The 27,419-nt window shown below is 37.6% G+C and overlaps 1 protein-coding gene across 50 annotated transcripts in view; it reads right to left on the bottom strand.

The window, feature by feature from the left end:
• The window catches only part of mapk8ip3 (mitogen-activated protein kinase 8 interacting protein 3), an 87,580-nt gene extending 63,998 nt beyond the window's left edge, over positions 1 to 23,582 (bottom strand). For 19 of the 50 annotated variants that reach the window (XR_015479392.1, XR_015479396.1, XR_015479395.1 and 16 more), the window contains exons 1-6: positions 22,713 to 23,582; positions 9,689 to 9,809; positions 9,527 to 9,597; positions 8,744 to 8,832; positions 3,713 to 3,736; positions 262 to 313 (exon numbers count right to left, since the gene is read on the bottom strand). Coding sequence is in view for 34 of the 50 variants with exons in the window: in XM_087241949.1 (XP_087098075.1) it covers positions 262 to 313; positions 3,713 to 3,736; positions 8,744 to 8,832; positions 9,527 to 9,597; positions 9,689 to 9,809; positions 22,713 to 23,012 (657 nt within the window). In the remaining 16 variants the exon portion in view is untranslated. 50 annotated transcript variants of the gene reach the window in all.
• Between the last annotated feature and the right edge of the window lie 3,837 nt (positions 23,583 to 27,419).

The raw sequence follows: 27,419 nt of genomic DNA, 5'->3' as shown, positions 1-27,419 counted from the left end.
GAGCAACGAAGATGAACAAAATTCATGGAGCCCCTAGAGGCCTGCTGGTGTCCACTGAATCCACCACCCATGAACCTGATCGTGACAAGCAGGCATGAGGGGGGAGTGGCAGACAGAATGGTGATTAGCATGACTCCTCCCACTTGGGCAGAGTCATATCTGTCACACCTGGTAGCCAGGGGCGTAGACAGGCCTGCTGAGATCGCTGGAGTGCCAGATGTCTGACGAAACCATTCTAGCCCCCCCAGGACCCCCACGTACCATGCCATCTCCACCAGGATACAAACTCAGTGACGGAGGCCGCTCTGTTTTACTGCAAACACAATAAAATAGACATAAAATGTAAAGCATTTCCCACTAAACCAACATTAGCACATAAAATGAGCAAAGCAAATCCGACATACAGGGTGAATACATACAAACAAAACCACTTAGGAGAAAGAGGTAGAGGTTTTTCAGTCTCTGACACTATGACTGCTATAGGGTGGATGGAAAGAGGGTTCATTTCTTTTACTTTTGAGAAATTAAAGGCACAATATGTAACATTTTATCATTACAATATCCAAAAAGCTCTAGGACAGTATTATACAGTATAAACTTCTGTACTTATGTTATCGCCAAAGTTTCAAAGAAATTTCCAAGTCATTTAAACTAGTGTGAAATATCTGCGTGACTACACTAATGATACAAACAGCCTTTATTTCTTATTTGGTTTAATAGAAAGGTCTCAAACTCAATTCCTGGAGGGCCACAGGTCTACACAGTTTAGCCTCTACTTCCTCCGACAGACATCAACATGGGGCGCCAGCATCAACACTTCCCATTCATTCTGAAAGAGTGACGTCAAGCATTGTCAAACTGAATTGTGGCCACTGAGGAAGTCGGGAATTTCTCAACTTTTTTAAAGTGCCAACGGAAGCGGCAGCCAATCAGATCACTTTTTATGCAAATACCTCAGCTCAGACAGTAACCAGCTGTGTTCTAATTTCATTGGCTGATGACGCTATGCAATTGCATCAACCACAACTTCAGTCTGACGCTGAAGCTCAGTGTGAATCAGGCATTGTAGTCTCTTGTAGTCTTGAACACCTTGATTAGTTGGATCCGCTGTGTTTGATAAGGGCTGGAACAGAACTGTGCAGAGCTGTGGCCCTCCAGGCATTAAGTATGAGACCTATGGTTTAATAGAAAAGAGGGAAACCCAAAAGATGCTTTAACATGTTGTGTTTTATTAGGCCCGGTACCAACCAATCTGACTGCAAACAACTAGTGCCGACAAAACACAACAGTGTTGTTGCCTCACGTCAGGTTCCATCTGGATGAAAAAGCTGCCTGTGAACGCACCAATCGGACAGCAGTCGACTGAAACAAGAGTGCGCATTCTGCGCCTGCACAAGAGGACGTCTATCCACACCCATAGGTGGCAGTAGTGTTATTTCGTTCACAACAGAATAACTAGAATTTCTGACGTGCTTATGCAAAACGGAAACAAAGCAGCGTTCAGTAGCATTACCAGATTTATTGTCAGTCACCATGAGGGGATTTCCTTGAGAAAATGTATCTGATAATTAGGGCCAGAAAGAATCTGCAGACATTTTTTGCTATTTCTGCAGAAAATTTTGTTAAAAATCTGAAAATTTATGCGGAACGATTGTGGGAGCATCAAAATTAAACAATTAATATATGAAGTTAAAATTACCTTATTAAACTTTTATTTAATATTTAAAATGCAAATCCAATTACACACCCTTTATTTGGTAAACAAAGCAAGTCTCTCATATAATATATCTACTAAAAGTCAGAAAATTTTACTTTACAAACTATATTGTGAATGAATCATATGAACATTTTCATTTAAGTCAATAATATTGCTAAATTAATTTAAAAACTAAATAAATATAAATTTACACACAAGTAAATAAACAATCAATGATGGGCTAAAAATTTGTGGAATTCTGCGCGCGCAGCTTCCATGTGGGCCTACTGATAATCTAATAATCCATATCGTGTGCAAATATTTGAGAAATGTAGCAAATTTGCAGCCAGACTCTTTGTGATTCTTCTTGGCTTGATTGTTAACTCATTACTTCACTACGTCACACTCGCACTCTGATTCATTGATGATTCTAAAAGCTGAATTTGGCTGCTACTGGAACACACCAAACCAACTAGCTGGAACAACGCTGACCAACAAAGCCCAACGGCTGACTGTTGGCTCTTGTTTTACTTCATTAGCTTTCTATTTTCCAAACGCGAGGTGCAACACATCCTTTCCTTTCCTTGACTTTTTATATCACTAGGCAACGACTGAATCAGCTGTGTATTGTGCGCGAGTGTTGCTGTTGATATTGTTATAATTGTAATATTTGATAATATTGCAAAATTCGTGATTTGTGAAGTCATACAGCTCCAGAAAACTCGAAACAGCGACCACTAGTCTCTCCTGCACCTTCAAAATTCTCTGTAGTCATAGGCCCCGTTTACACTGTCAGGTCTTGATGCCCAACTCTGATTGTTGCCTACATCTGATTTTTTTGTCTGTCTGTTTACATGTTCTTTTTAATTGTGACTCATATCCAATTCATGTGTTTACACTTGCCACACAATTAACAATGCCGTGCATGCATAAGACGGGTTCTAGCATCTGTGCCACACTAGCCACGATGGAAGAAATTGTCTTGTTTTTAGCTCTGCGAAATATGCAAAGTGTAGTGTGTATAAGCAGTGAATAGTTTAGTCCAGATTTACCCCCACGCAGTTTATGTAATGGTATGGCCCTGATATGTGTGTGTGTGTGTGTGTGTGGTTGGAAGATGTAGCCTTTGCTTGAGTGCGCACTGGTGTTGGAGAGAATAGTTGTTCTATGTAGCCCGTAGTGCGTGTATTAATAGCGACAAAAAGCAAACATTACAACACGAAGTTCGCCCAACTTTAAAATGATTTTGAGGCAGAGGAGGTGGGAAAGGGCCGTCATCACAGCTTGCACTTATGGTTTATATGCTTTATGATGTCCTCCACCATTCATAGAAATTTGTGGGTATGAAAGAGATCTCAGGTCTGGTGGCAAATTATGGCGACTGGCCACTTTCCTCCTCTGTGTTTCGTCTGTTATTGTTATTTACCGCATTGGTATCGCCACACACGCTCTTATATGTCAATAAACAGCAGAGAAGCACCACATTGTCGCAATTTTAAAAATGTACAGAACGGAATGCCTCAATACATCCAATCTGCCTGTTTACATGACAGTCGCGTTGTCACATATCCCATCTATATCTGATTTATTTCCACGTATGAAGGAGGCCTGAAACTGATCTTTCCGAATGCATGCGTTTTTTTATGTTTACATGGCCATAAAACAGATCCGAACTGTGTCACATATGAGCAAAAAAATCGGAATTGGGTCACATTTAACTGGCAGAGTAAACGGGGCCATATTGACAACACAAACACTGCAGGCACCTCAATGGAAACCCCACCTTTGCTTTCATTTGATTGATTGAAAAGACGCGACTGCCATATCATGCTTTTTTTTTTGCAGGAGTCCTGTAGGATAAAATGAAGAACACTGCCATGACTCCACATTCATTCACTGTGTCAGCAAAATACATTTTTGTTTGTTTTGAATACACGCCCTCTAGTGGCAAACATTACATACTGTGCCTTTTAATAGGAGATAATGAGACTACTGGGATACACAGGCGTATTTTACCTTTTCCTCCAGTTGTGTCGTTGACTGCAGAGACACACACAGCGGCACACGTACATGAATAAAGAAAGAAAGAGACAAAAATAATGTGAACATACACACACTTACAAACATGGTCACACAATACTTACACAGGACGTAACGTCACATTACAGTATGCAAAAAAAAAAAAAAAACTCAATGAATTCAACAAATTGAAAACATGACAAAATCAAAAACAGCTTGACTATCATGATGGGTGATTATGCAACCCACAATTTCAGAAAGCACACACTGCGTCACATTTTTAATACATTTTAACAGAAATCAGAAGATAGGAGAAGATACACCTAAAAATATTTTAAAACTCTATAGGTTTTAAATGAACAATAATAATAATAATAAAAATAATAATAATAACCATAATAATAATAACAATAATAATAACAATAATCAACTGTAGAAATAATAATAATAATAATAACAAAATAATAATAATAATAATAACAATAACAATAATGATGATGAAATAATAATAACAAAAATAATAGTAATAATAAAAATAATAACAATAATGATAATAATAATAATAACAACAATAATAATAACAACAATAATAATAATAATGACAACAACAACAACATTAATAACATTAATAATGAAAGCAATAAACGAATGCAAGAAAAAAGCTATAAAAAAACTCAATAAATGTACCAGAATCATGTTGCACTGCTTACTTCAACCTTAATTACCTTTTGCACAATATTAGTCCTTAAATACCTTTTTTTGCACAATATCCTGCACAACGTTGTTCAGTGTTGCCTGGTTATGTCCAAAAATCTATTTATTTTTATTAAACCATAAGAATAACCATATTTTATCCATACTCTACAGAAGAGAAAATATCTCGTTTATAGTTACTATATACTTTACAGTTAGTATAGTAGCTTATAGTTACTAGTCCTATTGGATTGCGACCCCTGGGGTAATTATATTATATTAAAGACACAGCATAAGCGTCAGATGCAGCAGATTGAATTTATAACACGAGGTTAAACTTTCTGGCCCATTTACAGGCACTGATAAACATTTGAAAATTAAACGAAAGTTTGTGTTAATGTTATTGTTTGCATGCAATGTTTCTGTATTTATAACCACCTCAGAAGATATTGGGGGTCACTGGCATTAATATTTTGGGGGTCGTGGACTGAAGAAGTTTGGGATCCCCTGATGTAAAAGTACTTGTTTAGCCCGTCTTATGTGTAGAGTTTAAGTATTTTATTTTATAGTATATGTTCGTTATGCATTGTTTTTGTTTTTTTAAATAGCTCTGATGTCCAGTGTTGTGTTTGTATTCATGAATAATCTATGTAGCACCGTTGTCCTGTAAGACACGACATTTCGTTCCTCTGTATGTCCACGCATGTAGCGGAATGACAATAAAGCTCGACTTGACCCAATAATAATAACAATCAACAACAACATCTCTCTCACAACTCTCTACCAAAATTGCTTAACTGGTTGTAATTGAGTCTGTTTAAATGGAAATAGAAACGTGTGAAATTTATGTGATAATCCAGTGTGACTAAAAGCCAGCCACAACATTAGCTCTGACTAAGCAAGACATGACAGTCTGTCATTGAGCATCATCACCCAGTGCTTAGCAACGCTGTCTCCAAGACAACTGTTCTCATAATGGGCCATTTTGTACCAACAAAAATCTAAAGCAACTGACACATACATCAAAACAGCAACTCACAGTTATAACGTATATGAGCAATAACCTTGTAGATCAACACTGAAAAGACCTAATTGAAATTTTTTCTAACTGGTTAGCCATGACATATTACTTATAAGTCACAAGTGTCCATTTTTTGAAGTTTATACATTATGAAATCTGTAAAAAACAAGTTTACATTGATGTTTGGTTGAGCGACAAGGTGGCGCAGTGGTTAGCACTATCACCTAAGAGCAAGAAGGTCGCTGGTTTGAGTCCCGGCTGCATGAGTTGGCATTTCTGTGTGGAGTTTGCATGTTCTCCTCGTGTTCGCGTGGGTTTCCTCCAGATGCTCCGGTTTCCCCCACAGTCCAAACACATGCGCTATAGGTGAATTGGGTAAGCTAAATTGGCCGAAGTGTATGTGTGTAAACGGGTGTTTTCCAGTACTGGGTTGCAACTGGAAGGGCATCCGCGGTATGAAACAAATGCTGGATAAGTTTTGCTGTGGCGACCCCGACGAATAAAAGGACTCAGCTGAAGGAAAATGAATGAATGATGTTTGGTTTGTTAGGATGGGACAATATTTTTTGAGGGTTAAAATGATCTAAATATTGAGAAAATCACCTTTAAATTTGTCCAAATTAAGAAATGAATATTAATAATGAAAAAGTTAGTTCTCGTATATTTATGGCACTAAATACTCAAAATTATGCAATATGCACCACTGTTCTTGAAATAACAATTGCCGAGAAAAATGCAATTTTTATTAGCTATGTTTTAAACCCATTAATTTATTAAGTGATAATAAAAGACGCAGGTAATTAAATATATTTTTTCCAGAGTTAATTAATTCGAATTCAGACTAAAAAACTGTGTCATGGTGCAAACATTTAGTCTTTAAAACACAATGAATGAGTGAAAACCTCAGCAGATATTCTTAATCTAATTGACCCTTTGCTAAGCCCCGCCCTCCTTAGTTACTGTTGTTACTGTCAAGCTTTCGTGCCTGGCACGTCTATTACAATATGTATGCGATGGTGTCAGATATTCCCATGGATATAAATAGTCATTTTTGGCAAACAGGTGAGATTTCTGAGAAAGCCAGACAAAAAAGGACTGCAGTATGCATTACAGGGGTATATTCATGACATAGGCAAACGATTAGAAAATAAATTGATCAAAATTGAAGCTAGGTTAGCCAAGCCGCCTCATTTGCTAACAGCTTAGTTCATGCACAGCAGGAGAGGTGAAATTTTAAATAATCTAATAATAACTAATTAAACTGTGATTTCTCTTTTTTTTAACCAAAAAGCCAGATAGATTAATTGTTGTGCAATGAAATATAGCGTTACTAACCGACGAGGAAACACGCATGGACAGTGCTTCTACATAATTAATTCATAGAAAGAACAGCCAGAAAGGCGAAATTGCTGGAATTTTGTGCCAAAATTCCATCATTTATCCATAGCAATGTACAGTAGCTATAACATGTTTGTGTATGTTTGTGTGCTCTTTATACAGTTTCTATTCTAATTTGCAGTTAAGTGGAAAAATAAATCCATTGAAATGCAAATCAAGGTATAAATAGCAGAAGTGAACAGATAGATTTTCCCTACCAGCAAATATTAATCCGACACCAAATATAAAAGCAGACACTAACCCCCTAAAACATCATCACCCATGACTAAATCTCCAAAAGACTAATGAAAACATCGGTAAATTGCAGCTCTGACATGGCCATGAGGGTTATAAATGACTGAAAAACAGCTGCGGGTGAAGTATATTGATCGCAAGTGCTCAGATTGTGATCACATCTCAGGTTTTGTTCTGTTGATATGTAATTTCAAATATTTGTAGCTCGAAACAGATGGAAATATGACAGAAATTAGTACGACTACTATTGTGAGGGCTTAAACGGAACAGTGCTCATAATATTGACCTTATTCTAAAATGCGGAAGTGTGGCTGTTTTCGCGATTGTCTTTGAACTTCCGATTCAGTCGCCTATGGGAGAAATGACTAGGAATAATAAACGGCAGAAAACGGTCAAACTACTTGCTCTACAAACAAATGTTTGCATGACTATACAGACCATGTAGAATAATATAATAAGGAAATATCAGTTTGCAACATCAAACAGCGAAACGAGCAGTTTTTAATGTATAAAAATGAATGGAAGTGAATGAGACCGGAAGTCTCGAGCCAAAAAGATTCAAATGGCAGCGCCCGCTTGTCGGCGAAGAATAAGGTGAATAGAGCGAAAAAAGACAGCTGGGAAACATAACCTGCTTTGTATTTTTGTGGGAAACACAGTTTAGATCTTTTTATCACTAAATGTGTCAGGTATATCAAAAACAAAACTAACTCAAGCCCGCTCTTTTATCGTCCCTCACAGAGCTCGATCCATGCTGGCATTTCTCCTCTTGGGTTTTAAGCTTCAAAAAGGGAAACAAATTCCACCCCCTGTCCAAAATTTTAGGATACAGTGTATCAGATTTGCACAATCCACTTGCACAGTGCTTTGGCTTGTTTCCCTTGCTCAAAAGCTAGATAGACATCTCGTGCGTAGCTACAGTTGCTAAGCAGCGATTGGTGTGTGTGGCGGTTTTCTTGTGTGGCTTAGCAAAGGGTCAATTGGCTGTTGTCATTTTGCTTTCTTGTTTTGACTCTCACTATTGGTATTTATTTTCACTATTACTGTTATATTTCACTTAATATCCTAATGATTTTTGGCCTATCAGATCATTTTCACTCATACTATGTATTGTTGGCCATTCCAACAAATACACCCATGCAAATGTAGACCATTTCAATGTGGTCATGTCATTGGCCCATGAACATTTCCTGCTTGTTACCAAACTATTTCCTAACTGTGACAAGAGGCAATTCAATCATAACGTAATGTTAAAACAGCCATCATAACATTATTTATCAATAAGTGGATTCTTGAAAAAGCTATCAAAGTTTAAAATGTAATACAGGAAATATTTTAAGACCAATGTTATCGTTTACATCCATCAAAATCAGGAGTCACCAATCTCGTTCCTGTAGGGCCGGTGTCCCTGCAGGGTTTAGCTCCAACTTGCCTCGACACACCTGCCTGGGTGTTTCAAGTATACCCAGTAAGACCTTGATTAGCTTGTTCAGGTGTGTTTGATTAGGGTTGGAGCTAAAATCTGCAGGACACCGGCCCTCCAGGAACAAGATTGGTGACCCCTGATCAAAACGGTCCATACCCATGATTTCGAGCTCCAAGGTCACGTATGCACAATCCAAACTTTTCATTAGGCACAGGATTGGAATGGCTAGATCAAACTGGTTATAAGAGTTACTCACGACCGTCCGCAGCCTGTGGATTCAGACTGGTTGCTGCCTGACAGCTGCAACTTTGAGCGTTCAATGTGTTCCACATATGTCTGAATCATCTGGAGGAAAATCAAATCAAAATATTAGTGTTGAGGACATTTTGGAGATTGAGAGTTTTGTATTTTTAACTTCTGATTTTTGTTATAGTGTCCCTACACCTTAAGACCAGTTAACGTACATTAATTTGCCTTGTAAATAAAAAAAAATTATCATACACACACACAAAGCAATTTCAACAGACAAAAGAACACATTAACAACTTCATTCAAAGAAAAATTAACTCTCCCTAAATTTCTATTTCCATGTTTTCCACGTCTGTAGAAAGAACCCGTTTGTAAAGTTCTGACCCTGTGTGTTGTGTTTTACCAAAGACCCTTCAAGGCAAGTCATTTCACTCAGCAGCCAACATTTAAACCCAGCTCGGGCGGTCTGTTTGAATAAGGAAACATCAAATTCTCCCAAAATAGCTTGCCAAGCTTACGATTAAATTTCATATTAGGAATAACCAGTGAAATGAAACTTCAACTGTCTCTTTAGTTTCATTTCTTAACCTTCGAATAGCATAAAATCTGCAGAAACTCCCATCTGATCCGAGCCCTTCCACTGGAGAATTGTCGGTCTGAATCGATTGATGTTCGGCTCCTGTACTAGAAGGCGGAGCTTCATTCGCCATATTGACTGTTACACGCTTCCCTATTCAAAACTATATGAGTGACACGTCTTGTGTATTCTAGAGTCTTTGGTTTTACTGACCTCCGTGTGGCGCTGGTGAAGGGCATTATACTCTTTCTTCATGTCTGATTCTCGCTCTTCCAGACGCGAGACTATAAAACAGGAATAGTCACATATGGATGGTGTAAGATCCCAAAACCTCTGTTAGTGTCTACTTATGTGTGTGATGAATTTGACACTCACTCTGGTCAGCGTAGTTCTTGGACTTCAGCTCCAGTTGCTTTGCTTGCAGCTCCAGAGTCTCCACTGTGGTTTGCAGATCCTTCTTGTCCGCCTCCAAGGCATCTTCAAACTCGATGAACTTCTGTTAAAACACATTCAGATGCACACACAGCAGGTCAGATCCCTCATCTAACAAGAGACGGGTGGATGGTCTTACAATGGAGGGAGGGATGCACAGACAGACAGAAAGAACATACATATAGATAGAATGATAGATAGACAGACAGATGGACAGACGGACGGATAGACAGGTATAGACAGACATACCCATAAAGATATATGGACAAAAAGAATAAGAAAGAGATAGACAAAATATGCAGATATATACACACAGTGCATTCACAGCGCTTCACTTTTTCCGTCAGCCTTCTTCCAAAATGGATTAAATTCATTTATTTCCACAAAATTCTACACACAACAGCCCATAATGACAATGTGAAAAAAGATTTTATGAAATTGTTGCAAATTTATTAAAAATAAAAACCTGAAAAATTGAATGTACATAAGTATTCACTAATAGGATTTAGGTCTGGGCTCTGGCTGAGCCACTCGAGGACATTCACGCAGTTTATGTGAAGCCACTCTATTGATATTTTGGCGGTGTGCTTTGGGTCATTGTCCTGCTGGAAGATGAACCATCGCCCCAGTCTGAAGTCAAGAGCACTCTGAAGCAAGTTTTCATTCAAGATGTCTCAGAACATTGCTGCATTCATCTTTCCCTCTATCCTGACTAGTCTTCCAGTTCCTGCTGCTGAAAAACATCCCCACAGCATGATGCAGCCACCACCATGCTTTACTGTAGGGAGGGTATTAGCCTGGTGATGAGCGCTGCCTGGTGGTTTTCTCCAAATGTAAGGCCTGGCACTCACTCCAAAGTGTTTAATTTTAGTCTCATCAGAGCAGAGAATTTTGTTTCTTATGGTCTGATAGTCCTTAGGATGCCTTTTGGCAAATTCCAGGTGGGGAGTGTCTTCTGTCTGGCCACTCTACCATACAGGCCTGATTGGTGGATTGCTGCACAGATGGTTGTCCTTCTCTAAGGTTCTCCTCTCTCCACAGAAGAACATCGGAGCTCAGACATAGTGACCATCAGGTTATTGATCACGTCCCCGACTAAGGCCTTTCTCCCCCTATCACACAACTTAGATGGCCGGCCAGCTCAAGGAAGAGTCAAGGTGGTTCCAAACATCTTCCACTTTCGGATGATGGAGGCCACTGTGCTCATTGGAACTTTCAGATTTCACAATTCACAAAAACGTGTGTGTGTGTGTGTATGTATGTATAGCTGACTCTCCATATCTATAACCAGATTATGAAGCAGAACATCACAAGGTCAAAGTAGCATTTGGAGAAGGGATTGTTCTTCGAATACAATACAGTCAAATTTACACACGCACACACACACACACACACAGACACAGACACACATTCACCCGGGAACATCACACACTCACAAGTGCAGTGTGTGGTGACTTTGAGCTGCAAGGATTTAAAAGTGGAACATAATAGGCTCTTTCTGCAGTGCAGCCCTGCCACAAACATCCTCCTGGAATTCAGTAATCCCAGAACTGCAAAGAGGGGGAAAAAACAACACACTCTAACACTATAAACCCAAATCAGCCTTCAATAAAAACATCACACTAGGTCAATCATGTCCTTCGAATGACAGCGTTGACTTAAAGCCAATCCTAGAGTACTACATATACTATATAATTGGGATTTTATAATAGATTTAACAAAGATTTTCGTAAAAAGTAACCCCACAATGTTAATTCTTGCCAAAACTTGGCATATAACAAGATCCATCCTTAACTGCATTTTAGCAACAACAGTCATTAAAGGGGAAACGTTTTATTTCTGCATCACAATACCAACAACGAGAATTCACAAAAATAATGAGCGTTACCAAACAGATTTATATATCTCTTACAAAAAATCAGGGCTGCACAATATATAAAAATATTTGTGAGCATGCATATATATATATATATATATATATATAACTGTTCTGTCTGGTTCTCAAATCTGACTGGCTGAAAGCCAGACGATATTCCCGTTATAACAGCACTCATTAAGCCAATTCACCCTTGTGTATTACTCCGTTCACATAAAGTGACAGCAGATCAATAAACTCACTACAGTTTGACAAATATTGCAGCTGTTGGACAACAAAATGTACTTTATAGGCTTTTTGAGGTGAGAATGTAGTTTTTTAGATTGCAACTACGCAGTTTTTATCTAAGGACAGTATCTAAGGACAGAGTCCAATTCTCTCTTATGTGTTTTGTAAGGCTGCGTTTATACCATAGTAATCTGCTAGTGTTTTTTCAGGGCTAATTATAGTACTGGGAAATGTCTCTAGATTGAGATGGCATTTCATGCTGTTCAGCCTTATAATCTTAAAATGTGAGCAAGATTACCTGTTTTGTCATCACTTTAGACATTACACTAGAGAATCAATTTGATTGTTGGTCGTTTCGGATTGTGTCTGAAGTTGGGGCTGATGTGATCATCATAGCGTGCCATCAGCCAATGAAACAAGTTCACAATCAGCTACTGTCTGAGCTGGGGAATTTGCATAAAGCGATCTGATTGGTGCTTGAAAAGGTGAGAAATTCCCAACTTCTGCAGCAAGTAATGCCGCTTAAGCGGCGCCGACGGACCCACAATTCAGCTCGGCAATGCTTGATGTCACCCATTCAAAGGTCATGGGAATGGGGCAAGTCAATGCAAAGACAGGAACAGACATCCTGCGGCGTGATATGCCGGATGAGGCGGCGCAAATTACGCAATTCGCGTAAATGAAGCAGCACAACTTGAGCATTTTGCACAATCAACACGCTTAACGCGCAAATCTCTCGAATTGGAAAATCTGAACTTCACCGAACAATCGCATTGCATTAACCAATCAGGAGCTTTTCTTATGTAGGGTGTGATTATGACATAGCACCTGTTGTTGGTGTCCTGGGGAAAAATCCTCTTGCAGACACCAGATAGTAGTTCATCAAACTGAGCTCGGCTCAGTCGGAAGCACCTCTGAAAGCTTCTATTATCTAGGTACAGTTTCTGGAGAAGATGATGAACTCGTAAGGCTGGGTGCACCTCTGAAAGGATATTGTGGACTTATGCACGGCTCCAAACAAATCGATGCGGTTTATCAGCCTTCATAAAGCACATAAACAAAGCTATTCTCTCAATAAAATCCATGTTAGCCATTTAGCAACAAAGCTAGAGTCACCGGTCAGACAGAAGCCCTGCCTATGAAATGAATTGTGAGGTGAATTTGACGCGCAAATGAAGCGAGTAAACTCAAAATGTTCACGTGTCTATTTAAATACGAATATCGTGATTTATTTGGGCGTTCTGCATCTGGTGTGAACACAGCATAAGGCACTCTGCCTGCTCCTCGAGCCAACACACACAGAGCCAATATACTGTCATATCACACTGCTACACCACTTTTTGGGTGTGCATGACCTCTGAAAAACTTTTCTGCACTTCAAGCAATGGAATTATTTACATGTCAATCTCTGGACATGATGGTTTTCAAAAATCTGCAACAATTTTAGTATCAACGCTGAAATACTGCATGTCCAATGCAATCAAGGCAGTGTCAGTTTTCCTGATTGTTCCTTGATGTTCTCAGGTTGATGAAACTATGCAAGTAGACAAATATGTTTAAAGGAGTGCAGAGTGTATTTTTTAAGCTTGATTTTGTTTATAAGACGCAAAAGCAATGTGTGCTCAAGCTTCATTTGTAGAAAATCATGTTATTTTTTCATATATCTTACTTTGATTATATACAGCTACTCTGCTAACATGAAAACGACTGTCATATTTCCTAGTTCCTTTGAAAGGCCCGCCCTCAAGAGGCTCTGATTGGTCAGCTAACATAATGTGCTGTGATTCGCAGATCAGCTCCACGTCACCAGGAAAAGAGTCACGCCTCTACTAGAATGCACTTTGCCATTGTGTAAATACTGTCAGGCCGTATCAGCTTGAACCTGAATCAGACAGAAAATAAAGAGCACACAGCTAAACCTCACGCGTGCTTTCTAAAATAAGTAATATGAAACGTTCAAATATCTTTTGCAATTTTGTTATTTGAGAGTGTAACGCAGGGAAAACGTCCGCATAGAGAGACACTGCAGCGCTGCTAAGGATTGTGGATGTTTACAGCGGTTTGACGGATAAATATGAAATTGTAGCTAAATTGCTAATGGTGGTAAACAGCATTTCCCGTTGTTTACATCCTTGTTTACGTTCTCTCTACAACATATGCATACATTATTTTCAAGTCGGATGTATTAGAAAGATGTGAATATGAAGCAAAAAAAAAAACCTTTCAAAAAAAAGCCATATGTATGCTTTTATATTGTTCACAAATTTAATAAAAAATGTCTATATAACTACACACTGCAAATAAACTATCATTCTAAACTATAATTGTGCATGCTAATCATACAAAATTAGACATTCTGACTTCTATCATGATTGCGAAGCTGTACGCTGTTTAACATGCAGATTGTGTGTTAGTATGGTCCATATAAGAGGAAGGCAGTAAGATGGACGTTCTTAATGTGGCCATTAAAGTCTACTGCCATAATCCCAGAGGATGCGAAACTGGAGAATGCTGTTTTCTCTCTCTCTCTCTTTGCATCCCTCTCTCGTTCTGTGCTCCCTGTCTGTCTTCTAACATGAGAATCAGGTTACAGCGGCTGCCAGCCTTCTTCTATGAGAACATTGATTACCCATAATCACCCTCCCTACCCATCATCCTCCCACTTTTGTCCTCTGTACCTCAAGTAAATAAATCCTTGCATTGCCACATTAAAGGTGAAAATATCAAGTCTTAATATATAGCTCATTTATTTAACCAATTGTATTATTTTGAAGCAATGTCTATTTTTTTCAGCAGTAAAATGTGCTGTTCTCAATTCTGCCTCTCTTTTTGCAATTGACAAAATGCAAATCTTAGGGAAGTGTTTAAAATATAGTTTTCAGCAATGAAGTCCAATCTGGGCTGCAGAGTTCACAGAGAGAGGCATAAAATGTTACACTAATAACTTTATCTGTAAATGTTAAGTGATTCAATTAAATAAATTAAATTACTTGTTTGTCTGCCTTTTTGCTGGTGCTACTGCCAATTGACTACCAAACTGATAGGCATCAGCATTCTGTTGTGTATGATAAATACTACGTGCTAAATATGCCAAAAGCAAAACAAGATGGCGCTCTGTTTGAAATGTGCACGTTTTAGGAACGACACATAATAAGTTGACTTCTAGTTGATCATTTGGTATCAGAAGTGGCTTATATGAAGACAAAGGCCCCTAGATTATGCTTATTTAACCAAAATAAAATATTAAAATTTATTAAAATATTATTATTATTTTATTAGGACAGAAAGGTCTGACTTTGTTTAGGTAAAAGTCTTGTCACTTAACAGAAATAATGTACAGTATAGAATATAAAGTCATGCTGCAGTGGAAAATAATTAACATTGTGTATGACTCCCATGAGCTTGGAGGACTGCATCCATACATCTCTGCAATGACTCAAATAACTTATTAATAAAGTCATCTGGAATGGCAAAGAAAGCGTTCTTGCAGGGCACACAGATTCATCAAGATTCTTTGGATTCATCTTCAATGTCTCCTCCATCTTACCCCAGACATGCTCAATTATGTTTATGTCTGGTGACTGGGCTGGAAAAACGTGGAGCACCTTGACCTTCTTTGCTTGCAGGAACTTTGATGTGGAGGCAGAAGTATGAGAAGCCATCCTACTGAAAACCTGTGGTTTGTAATGTAATGGGCAGCACAAATGTCTTGATACCTCAGGTTTTTAATGTTGCCATCGACTCTGCAGATCTCTCGCTTGCCCCCACACTGAATGTAACCCCAAACCATGATTTTTTCTTCACCAAACTTGACTGATTTTTGTGAGAATCTTGGGTCTATGCGGGTTCCAATAGGTCTTCTGCAATATTTGTGATGATTGGGATGCAGCTTAAAAGATGTTTCATCTGAAAAATCTACCTTCTGCCACTTTTCCAAATGATCAACTAGAAGTCAAGTTATTATTTGTTGCTCTTTCAACTGGACTCGACCACAAGACCTTCGTCAGGTGGTGTAGATAACATAAGTGATCATGCTTGAATTCTCCAATACAAGTCACACAAGCATGTGCTTTAAACTAGTTTACAGCCAAATAAATCTTCAACATCTGTGCAACAATGACCCAGTTAGGAGGCGCTTCAGTCTACAAATGACCAAGTTATGTTTTACTGTAATAACATTGAAAGCATCAATGGTATTGTGAATGTTCATATTAAATTGTGTAACATTAATGATGTACTTAAAGGTGCTGTAGGTGATCTGCCAAAAAGCTAACCGCTTAGCATATTATCTTTGGATGGCGGGGAGGGACTGTGATTAAAAAGCCACACCCCCTGAAATCGCGAGCGCTCGGACCGCGTCACAACAGCCGACAGACAACCCACTACTTCATGTCATTCGCCAGTTAGTTAGTGCCAGCACCGTGCAGGAATTACATTTATTATACTTAGCCACACTTACATGCTATTGCAGAGCGAATATTCAGAGTAGCATGGTAAACAGTATAGGAAGGCTATCATTGTTCAAAAATGACCCAATGTGAATATAAAAGCAACTTCAGCTCAATAAAGCAGGTTAGGCGGAATAGCGCTATTTACTAATGTTTTGTTGTTAAACTAAATATAAATCTACATTATAGATGCTGTCAAAGGACCTTATGAAACTGAAAATAATCACATCAATCTTTCACCAGGAGATTTCAGTGGCTGAACAACACGTCTGTGCATATAAGTCATTCATATCAAAACACAATCTAACATAAAATAATTTCAAAACAGAACATTACCTGTCTAACAGTAATACTTCAGACCATGGTGTCGTCCTTCCTCCAGCGTGCTAAAGTAACTCCAATATTGATTCAGATATTTAAAAGTTTCAATTCAGCATTTGATTTCTCCCGGTCCATCTCGTGACCGCGCGGCCGCTTTAAGAGCGATTTATACCCGCGCCTGGCTTTACAGTAATCGGCCCGAGCTCGGCTGTCCTTCGGCGCCCCCGGCTTCGACTAGGCATCTGCAAACGGCCCGCGCAGCTCGCTCGCGCGCATGCGTTTGTGATGCAGACGGACACGCGCTAATGGCGGATCTGCGTGAACACATGCGCAGAAGTCGAAATCTACATATGTTGACAGACAGTCTGACCTGCTTATCGGAATTAAGGGAGATAACGGTCCGACTCTATTTAATTGGATGAACATTTTTTAGTTTTATGCTTTACCCAGAATATAAAAATACATATAAACACATTTAGATCATTTACTGTAATCATTACTATTGGACTGTGAAGAGACTTTCAACCAGCACAACAAAAAATGTTTATGAAGACAATCACCTGCTGCACCTTTAAGTCTGCATAATTGAGGGCGTGGCCACTTGAGTGACAGCTAGTCCTTGCTGGTTGCAATTACTTCACCTCAGCTGATTCCAGCTGATTAGCTGCTGAACTCGGCAAATACATCATTTTTGTTTTGTTTTATGTGGCTGTGACTGTGACTGTGAAGAGACTTTCAACCAGCACAACAAAAAATGTTTCTGAAGACAATCACCTACTGCACCTTTAATATATTAGGGGAGTAACTGAATATATTCCCGGTATTTTTGTTATGAAAGAGGATCTATTACAGGGGTGCTCAATTCTGTTCCTGGAGATCTACCTTCCTGCAGATTTAAGTTGCTACCCATATCAAACACACCTGCATGTAATTATCAAGTGGTGTTCAGGTCCTAATCAATTGGTTCAGGTGTGTTTGATATGGGTAGCAACTGAAATCTGCAGGAAGGTAGATCTCCAGGAACAGGATTGAGCACCCCTGATCTATTATGTAAAAAAAAAAATTATAAAGGGTTTAAACAGTTGTGTGGCAACAATGTGTGAATATCGTCAGTTTTAATGGTATACATTAATTAATTCTATGTTTTATAATCACTTTATGAAAACAGTCTGCAGAAACACTTTGAAAGCCCCGCCCATTAGTAATAATCTCTCTCACATTAGCATAGTCAGCCCTGAGTGAGATGCAGCCGTCAGACATTAGAGTTTTTGCACTATACCTGCTTAAGATAATGTCAGCGACTAAGGGTGCTTTCACATCTGTGGTTCGGTTCATTTGGTCCAGACCAAGGGCAACAAATGATACATTGTAGCATTTTTCTGCCGTTTTTGGATCCTTTTCACACCACACTGATTGCTTTGCTCTGAACCAGTTAAAAACCAAAATACAGTCATCTGACAAAATCCACATCCCTCATTGATGTTATTGAACATATTTCCTAAACTGCTTTTTGATTGGCCAGAATTAATGTGTGGGAAAATGCCAGTGGAACTTCCGCAAGTAAACAAACCTGCAGACACAAAATTTCACTTTTTACTATGGAGGGACGACTGCGCTGGCTGATTGTATCCCTGGTCATAGTATATTATATATATTATATAGTTTGTATACATCACGTATGAGTGTATGAGTGTGTGAACACTTCAGTCCATGCACTTTTTATCTAACAACAACCAAAAAAACAAACAATGTTGTCTGTTCTTTGTCTTTAATATCTTTCTTTCTTTCTCTTTCTTTCGATGCACACAATGTTCCCTACTCATCACCATTAAGACATTTGTGATCACACACTCTCCATTTATCATTAACCCACTAAATCTTTACAATTATAACAATTATGTGTGCTTTGAATACAGTGTTTTTACGCTCTTCAAGCTTTCATTTAGAGCTTAAAAAACATGAATTACAATAATGTTCTGGTTGTGTAGTCGATAATACAGTTAAGTTTGGGAAATGTTTTGGAAATGTTAGCTTGTAGCGCTGCATGAGAATAAAGGGCATCTGTCCCCTGAAGCTGTCTGGTCAGTTGCACAGAAATGATTAGACGGTAGATCTAAAGTACACATAACAGAACTGCATTTGTTGGCTATATTTGCTCAAGATGTCGAAAGGTTAAAAAAATAAAAAAACTGACCAGGTCAAAGATAAATAATACAATGTTAAGAGCAGCAGTAAAGATGTAGCATTTCACAATAATGCGCTCACTTAGCCGACAATAATACAAGTTTCTGGCACTGCAGTATCTTGTAGTCATATTTCATTTACATTGTTTGCTGATTTTATTCAACAAAAATAGCATAAGCCTACTATTTAATGCGAGTTGGTGCTACTTATGATTAGCGCACTAAGTGACTGTGAATATCAATAACGTTACTTTAGCACAAAAGTTCGTAACATACAAAAACGTAAAAAACAAACTCTTACCTATAAAATGTTCTGTCTTTATGCTTTGTTTTCTTTGTTTGCTTGTTACTACCCCCGTACAAAGAGCTAAAAGTCCAGCATCTTCACATTGACTTTAGTCTTGACTAGTGCAGTTGAAAGCCATTTGTCCTGGGAGCACTGTACAAATGTGGCAGCACTATAGACGCATGCTCAGGGTCCGTATGCGATATCTAGTGTATATATCTTTGGTTACAATGTTTTACAAACACTATACATCAGGTGTCACCAATCTCGGTCCTGGAGGGCCGGTGTCCCTGCAGGGTTTAGCTCCAACTTGCCTCAACACACCTGCCTGGAAGTTTCAAGTATACCTAGCAAGACCTTGATTAGCTTGTTCAGGTGTGTTTGATTAGGGTTGGAACTAAAATGTGCAGGACACCGGCCCTCCAGGAACAAGTTTGGTGACCACTGCTATACATAATGTACTTTGGAAAAACTTTCCACTAAAATGTTTGTGAAGAAAATGTTATATTTTTCAGTTTGGATTTATCAAGTGTGTGCTCCATGTTCTCACTACAAATATCACACGGGTCAAATATGCTTTTCTTCAGAAATGTAGATTTATCTTCATAATATTTAGTATGACAGACTTCACAAGGTTTACAAAGTCGTGTCAATGTTTCTTGTAAATGTTCACAGACAGTTTTTCCATATGAAAATACAGTATGCTGTAGCCTACATTGACAAATTGTTGAAAAGACTACAATACATCGGGAAAATAAGTATTCAACGTGTCACCATGTTTCTCAAAAAAGGTGCTGTTAACTTAAAATTTTCACCAGGTGTTGGTAACAACCAAAGAAATCCATATATGCAAAGAAAACAAATCTAATTAGCTTACAAATGCGTAATGAAATGAAATGACACAGGAAAGAAGAATTGAACACATGAAGAAAAGGAGGAAAGGCAGAGAAAGCCCAGACAGCAGCAGCAATATCTCAGTAGTTCTTCATCAACCCTCTGTCTTTCCTCAGTGTAAATGAATATTAACTGCTTCAGTCCAACATCTACATTATCAGGATGATAAAGATGAAACCAGAGTGGACATTTCAGCAAGACAATGATCCAAAACACAGCCTACTAAACTCTCAAATGCTTTCAGAGAAACAAAATCAAGCTGTGGAATGGCCCAGCCAATCACCTGACTTAAATCCAATAAAATACAAAATAAAGCTCAGATTTGATAGACGAGACCCACAGGACTATCAAGATTTTGACACTCTGTTGAAGTCTGTGAAAAACCCACAACTGAGCAATGCATATGACTTCGTTCTCCACGAGAGGCGTCTTTAAGCTTCCATCGCCAAAAAAGCATTTTATATAAAGTAATAAATAAGTTTAAAATGAACAAGTTTTACAGATTTTTTTGTTTTGATGTTTGTATTGTTTGGGTTTTTGCACAAATCTGGCTCGATCCCATGTCAACAGCTCAAATAGAAATACTTTTCCCAGGTAAAAACATGACGTGTTTAATGCACGGTATTTTCTCCGCTCTACATAAAGTATAATACACGTTACTAAGTTCCAAAATCATTATATTGTTTTGGCATTAAACGCATTAAATGCAGTGATGTGTGATGATATAACAATATTTACCTTTACAGACACGGTTATATGACATAAAAGTAGACTATGCCATACTATATTAAATAACATACTGGTTTTAGAACCTTACCATTTAGTACTTGAATTCATCTGTTGAAGTAATTCTATATTTGCAGAGTAATATAATAACTATAGCAATGCAACCAAACTACCCAATACCAGTTGTCTACAACTATAGGGTTTAGTATACAACAATTAGGGATGGGACGATAAACGTTTTTAAGGTATACCACAGTTTTGAAAAGTAAAACCACCAGTTTAACCAAAACCAAAGGTTTAAAACCACCAAAATTTTCTGTAATACCGTTCCTAAGGTATGGGTACAATTTTTTTATTAACGTTTTTTTTTTTCTTCTGTTTTTAGTTTTTTTAAGACAACAGTATCTCCAGTAGAAAAGATATCCAAAGATGTTGGTAAAAATTGTAAAGGTATCTGGGTCTTTTTTTTTACAAATAAAGACAGCAGAAGTCAATAATTCATTTTAATTATTTAGCTTGACGTTAACTACTCCAAAATATTTTAAATGTTTCTTAAAATAAAATATATTGTGTTTAAAAAGAATAGGTTTTAGAGCAGTTATCATAATACCGTGAAACCGTGATATTTTCAGCCAAAGTTATCCTACCATCAGAATCTGATACTGGCCCATGCCTAACAACAATACAGCAGTTAACTGTGAACAGTATTTATTACAGTTAATAATGATGGCTTGCTGTAGCATTCATTAGCAATATGTTGTAAATACTATAATACTTTAAAATAGCCTAGTATAGTTAAGAGACTATAGCATTTGGTATAAATTAGTACAGGTTTTTATGATGATCAACTAATAAATCTGTGCTTGAATTGTTTGAAGGCAGTGATGCGAGAATGTTTACATTCACAGACAGTTATCCCACATGAAAATAGCTCATAACATTTCATATTAAAAGCTGTGGTTTTAAACTAAACTATATTTAAGCAGGTGATGTGGTCATTTTGCTGTGCTAATACAACTATAGACCATTTTGAGGGATGTCAACAAAAACGATCATCCGAACGCAATTCCTATTTCACATTTATAATTTCAGTAGCGTCCGGGAATCCAAAAAAGAGCCACATATGGATAAATAACGTTATGAAGCTGATTTAACATTAAGTTATGATTGATTTGCCTCTTGTTACAGTTGTGAAATAGTTTGATAACAAGCAGGAAATGTAATGGCTCAATGACATGACCACACTGAAATGGTCTATAGTAATGCAACAAAACCCAATACTGTAGTTTTCTACAATTAGTTTAGTATAAACCACAGTTTACTGCAGTAAAAACTAACATGTACTACATTATTATTACAGTTCATCACAAAAGTGTACAGTAGAACTCATAAAAAGTGCTGTACCACAATAATACTATAATGCACTGTAATACTTTACTATAGCAAGTATAGTTATGAAACACCACAGCATTTGCTATAAATGACAATTCAACTATAAAACAGTTTGCTTGAATGCTACACTGCAATAACCTCTTAAGGCCCAATGTGTTTTTTTACATGCATTTTTTATTTTTCTTTACTATTTAGGCTTATTGAAACCTAATTATAATAAAACCTTAGTATCATCTTTTGCTACGATGTACTTTTAGAAAAAAATGATGTCCATATATGTGGACTTGTGGTCTGAATTTACATTAAACACTTTTTCCTGACTGTTTTTAATGCATTAATAACATACATATTTTTTAAACATGTTTTGACTATCAGAGAGAAAAAAAACTTTTTTTTTTTGCATATTTTGAACAGTTAAAATAGTGTTTGGAACATTTCATATGCTGCACAGTTGTAGGATGACACTGTATGTCTGTCATAAAGTATAAAACATTAAAGTATTTAAATAGCCACTTAGGAGCTAAAACGTGCTGTCCATGCATGTGCCCACTAAGCCCTAGGAGGTTAAAGGCAGAGATGTGCTGTGTGATGGTGATATAATATCAATATTTACCTCCTCCGCCTGTTTGCGCAGCGCTTTCTCCCGCTCGTACTGCGTGATGAGCTGCTCGTTGTCCTCCTTGAGAAGCTCCAGCTCCACCTCGTGCTCCTGGTTCTCCGTCAAAACCGAGTCGAGGTTCTCCAGAACGTTCACCACAAGCGGCATCAGCTCCTTCACCACCTCCTCGTCGTAGGTTTTGATGAGGCGCTCAAACTCCTGGTAGATGCTGCTGGCCAGGCCCGTAACCCGCTCCGACATGACGGACACGGCCCCATAGTCGTCCTGGTACACCACCTCGTCCAGCTCCATCATCTTTGCGGGCGCTTGTCCGAAGCTCGTTTAACGACGATAATATACAAATCAATATTAAAAGTGTCAAATCGGCCTCTATGAGATCATGACAATGTCATCAGGTGCTCATGATGCCACTTCACGGTCGGTTTTTGCAATGCACACCCGGTCGGTATTTCTCGATCGGCGGGGACGAGTCCTCTTCCCCGCCGGGCTCCTGCGCCTCAGTGTCGGCTACTAGATCACCCGCGCCTCGCCGATCACACTCGACGATTTCCCGGTTGCGTCCGTTTCATCTCCGCGCAATCCATCGCACCGCACCGCATCACATCACGCCCAGCGAGCGATGCACCTGCCTCTCAACAGCCATTATCAACCGAGAGAAATGGAGAAATAAATAAATAAATAAGTACGCGCATACATAAGCAAAGAACGGCTACCGTGCAATGCGCCTATGGGATCGCGCTGTCATTGGGAATCGAGTATGTATTTCTTGCGTGATCGTTTTTGGCAGTGGAAATCAATCCGGTGGTTGACAGGGCGGCGGGGGCTCGTGATGCTGCTTCCGTCGGTGACTCTCTCTCTCTTTCTGATGAGGATGATGATGGAGGGGGCAGATGACGTCACAGCGCCTGCATGGAGCTGGCCGGAATAATGATGTCTCATCGCTGCTGTGTTGTGCTCCTACAACCAGGATTCACAGAGAAACATGAGCTGTAAAAACACTTTAATGATAAATCTAATGCATATTATCCTGTAAACAGTATATTGGTGGATTAAAGAGGTAGTTCAGCCAGAACAAAAAAACATTTACTTACTATTTAATCATCCTCAAATTGTTTCAAACGAGTTTCCTTTTTTCCTGTTGAACACTAAATAAGATATTTTGAAGAATGATGCAAACCGGTAACCATTGACATCCATAGTAGGAAAAACAAATACTATGGGAATCAATGCTTACCGGTTTCCAGCTTTCGTGGAAGAAAGTCAAGTTTGTGACAAAGGGTAAATAAATTATGACATTTTAACATTTATATGAATAATTTACCCAAAATTTAATCATTTAAAGTGTAATCAAATTAATTAATTTAGTTTAACGTGAGTTTTTCTATCAAGCTTGATGTCTTTTTTTTACGGATGACCATAAAGAACAGTAAAGGAGACGCACATTTGAGATCACATTACTGTTTGAGGATAATCGGTTTAAGGCTTCACAGGAGCTGATTTTTATAGAGCCGACAGCAAAAGTTGATGCCAAACCCATCACAGACTGCATCAGGTTGCTCTGCAGCCCTCAAGCGTCCGTAAAGGGGATTGCGATTAATGTGGCAGTGTGGCATATTCTGCTCTGCTGATTTTTTAAATATAAATGAAATACAAAATCAATAAATTGAGGTTGTGCTTCCTTGAATAATTTAGCTAAATGGTGTCATTTATGTAACCCTAAGGTTCTTAAACCAGCAATAAAATATAAAATGTAAATCAGATCAAGAACAATACAACACCTCATGGAGATTTTAGAAATATAAATGTGATTTAAAATAAGAGACATCATTACTGTCGCAAACAAATTACGGAATTAAACGGGTTCACTGATAGTAAAGTCAAAATACTGCTGACTGCTGTAGAAAAATAAAATGGAAACTAAGGAGAATATGGAAGTTTGTTTCCGTTTTTTCTTTTAAGAGGGGAATAGGGGATTGAACAATTTACAAAATAAGCATGCATACACCTATATACATGCATCGATACCATGGTAAAACATGTCATTTTCAGGCAATACTTTAAAATTAAACTTCATTTGTTAACATACAGTTGAAGTCAGAATTATTGTTTATTTATTTCCCACAATTTCTGTTTAATGGAAAGAAGTTTTTTTTTCAGCACATTTCTAAACGTAATAGTTTTAATAACTCATTTCCAATAACTGATTTATTTTATCTTTGTCATGATGACAGTAAATAATATTTGACTAGATATTTTTTAAAACACTTCTATACAGCTTAAAGTGGCATTTAAAGGCTTAACTGGGTTAATTAGGCAAGTTATTGTATGATGTTGGTTTGTTCTGTAGACTATCGGGAAGAAAAAAAAAATAGCTTAAAGAGGCTAATAATTTTGTCCTTAAAATGACTTTTAAAAATTTAAATAAAATTGGAAGGGGGAATAAATCTGACTTCAACTGTTTGATGCATTAGCAGGATTCAACGATGAACAGAATGTAAAAAAACATGTAAAGCTATAAATATCATTTAAGCCATTTGTGCCTAAATTTTGAAAATGGTTTCATGCATATATCCTTGATAATAGTGTCCAATATGAACATGTTTTGCATATATAAAGACAATTATTACACTACTGAAAATTTGGTAAACGAAAACATTTTTTCTCATAACAAAACACAAAACCCTGAAGCTTTTAAAAACCTTCACCCAGACAAGAGACTTCAAAAAAATAAAATAAAAATAATAATAATAAAGGTTTTCAGTGACATGATACTTTGAGTTTGTGTGGAAGTACAGCCAAACATGAAGAAAAAGCAGCGATTTAGACTACCCCTGTCCGTGTGGACAGCAGGGCATGAGGTTGTGACTGAATTTGGTTGTAGTTTTGTTTTTTTCAGTGATTCTGATATTTTAAATCTTTGTGGGAGTGGGAGCAGAAGTTAATTTACTCTGACATTTTTACTGTGCATCGAACTGTATAAAAAAAGTCTACTTTAAAGTAAAGATATTGGTTAGAGGGTTGTTTTTAAATGGGGTATTATGAAAGCAAACAACAACAACAACATTAAACAAGGCCAATAACCTAGATTTAACACATTACTCTCTAATTCCCCATTATTGATGTACTTACAAGGTATTTGCCCACCGACAACTATAGTATACACTAAACTGTAGATCTCTTGAAAGATTTTTGTTTGGATGAATTTAGAGACCTTCATGATTATGTTGATATTTTTGTAAACAAAAAATATTTTAACACGAAAATTGCCTTTAATTGGGAGGGTTTGCCTCCATTTTGCATCCTGGAATAAGAGGTAGGAAGTTGAAAGCCTTGTGTAACAGGAAGTGAAACAATTCCTTTTTTTCTTTCTTAAAATCTTTTTTTATTTATTTTTTTGGCTTGCATGTCATTGAGAAATTAAACATGGATAATAAGTAGAAAATGGCATAAAAGGAAAATGGAAACCATGAACTTCAGGAACTATAGTTGCTGGTGGGCTTAATAGAAAACTGTGAAATATTATTCTAATATATAGATAAAATAAAAATAATTTAGACAAGATTGTCTAGTCCCAAAAAATATCCTCAAAATACAAAATAAAGTGCATTAATGTGATTAAAATGTTTATTTTCGCCTTTTCCGACCAGAGGGTTTAAAAATAATGAGTTTTAAATAGATGTTTGAAAGCCTGACGAAACCATTACCAAAATCAGGCAATATCTGACTGAGGCAATTACCTGCAGCAAGTTTTTCCAAATATTTTTATCAAACATATATAGAAGATGAAATGTATTAATTAGGCATGCGCCCATCGATCGGCCAGAGATCAGTATCAGCCGATAATCGCATCCAATGACTTGATTGGTACTCGCCAAACTGGCTGATTTCAACAACTGAACACAAGTGATTGTTTGCAAGCAGAGGAAGAGGCATGTGCACACTGTATATTATACATTAGCAGTGCTACAACATGTGAGGAGCAATCACTGTGCTGGTGTCACAGCAGCTAAAATATATACAGATATGGTGCAAACTGTTTATATGGTTTATTGGCATGACTCATGCGAGTGATGGTCTCTTTGTTGCAATCATTTATATCCAGGGTTTTGAGCTGTTGTGACATGAATATTTAATAATAAAACTTTTGTAATATACTCACTGCACTAAACAGTAGTTTATAGGGCCTTCCTATTTTCTTTTAGTAAATAAGCAGTATATTTGTAGGTGTGCACTTTAATTTATGCATCAAATAACCACTCCTAACATTTTCCTTCAGTGAGACATGTTAAATTCTCCTTCCATCATTTGCAAATCTTTCGAAATTGCATTGTCAATCCTTTTTCTTAATTTTTTTCCCCCTTCTGATCATGACATTTCCTAACTAAATGGTTTAAGAGACATGTTTAATGGATTATACGCAACATCCTTTATTTAATCTCTTAGGAAGGCCCAGATCTTATCATACTTAAAGGGACAATGTTCTTTATGCATTATAAAGCTTGAAGCATTAGAAATGGTACTCAGTTATCGACCGATTATCAAGACAAGGAATTGTTACTCGATATCGGCTGCAAAAATCCTGATAGGAGAATAAATAGTATCAATTATTTTTGCATCCAATAGTGATGTTCATTAATCAGCATTACATTAACCCATTTAGCTGTTGGGCCCTCAAGATTAACACGACTACTTAAAATGGAT

Source organism: Danio rerio, chromosome 3 (assembly GCF_052040795.2).
Source record: "Danio rerio strain M-AB ecotype USA chromosome 3, GRCz13ab, whole genome shotgun sequence".
Lineage (NCBI taxonomy): Eukaryota > Metazoa > Chordata > Actinopteri > Cypriniformes > Danionidae > Danio > Danio rerio.
Note: the sequence above shows the minus strand (reverse complement) of the source record. Positions and strands in the feature narration are given on the sequence as shown.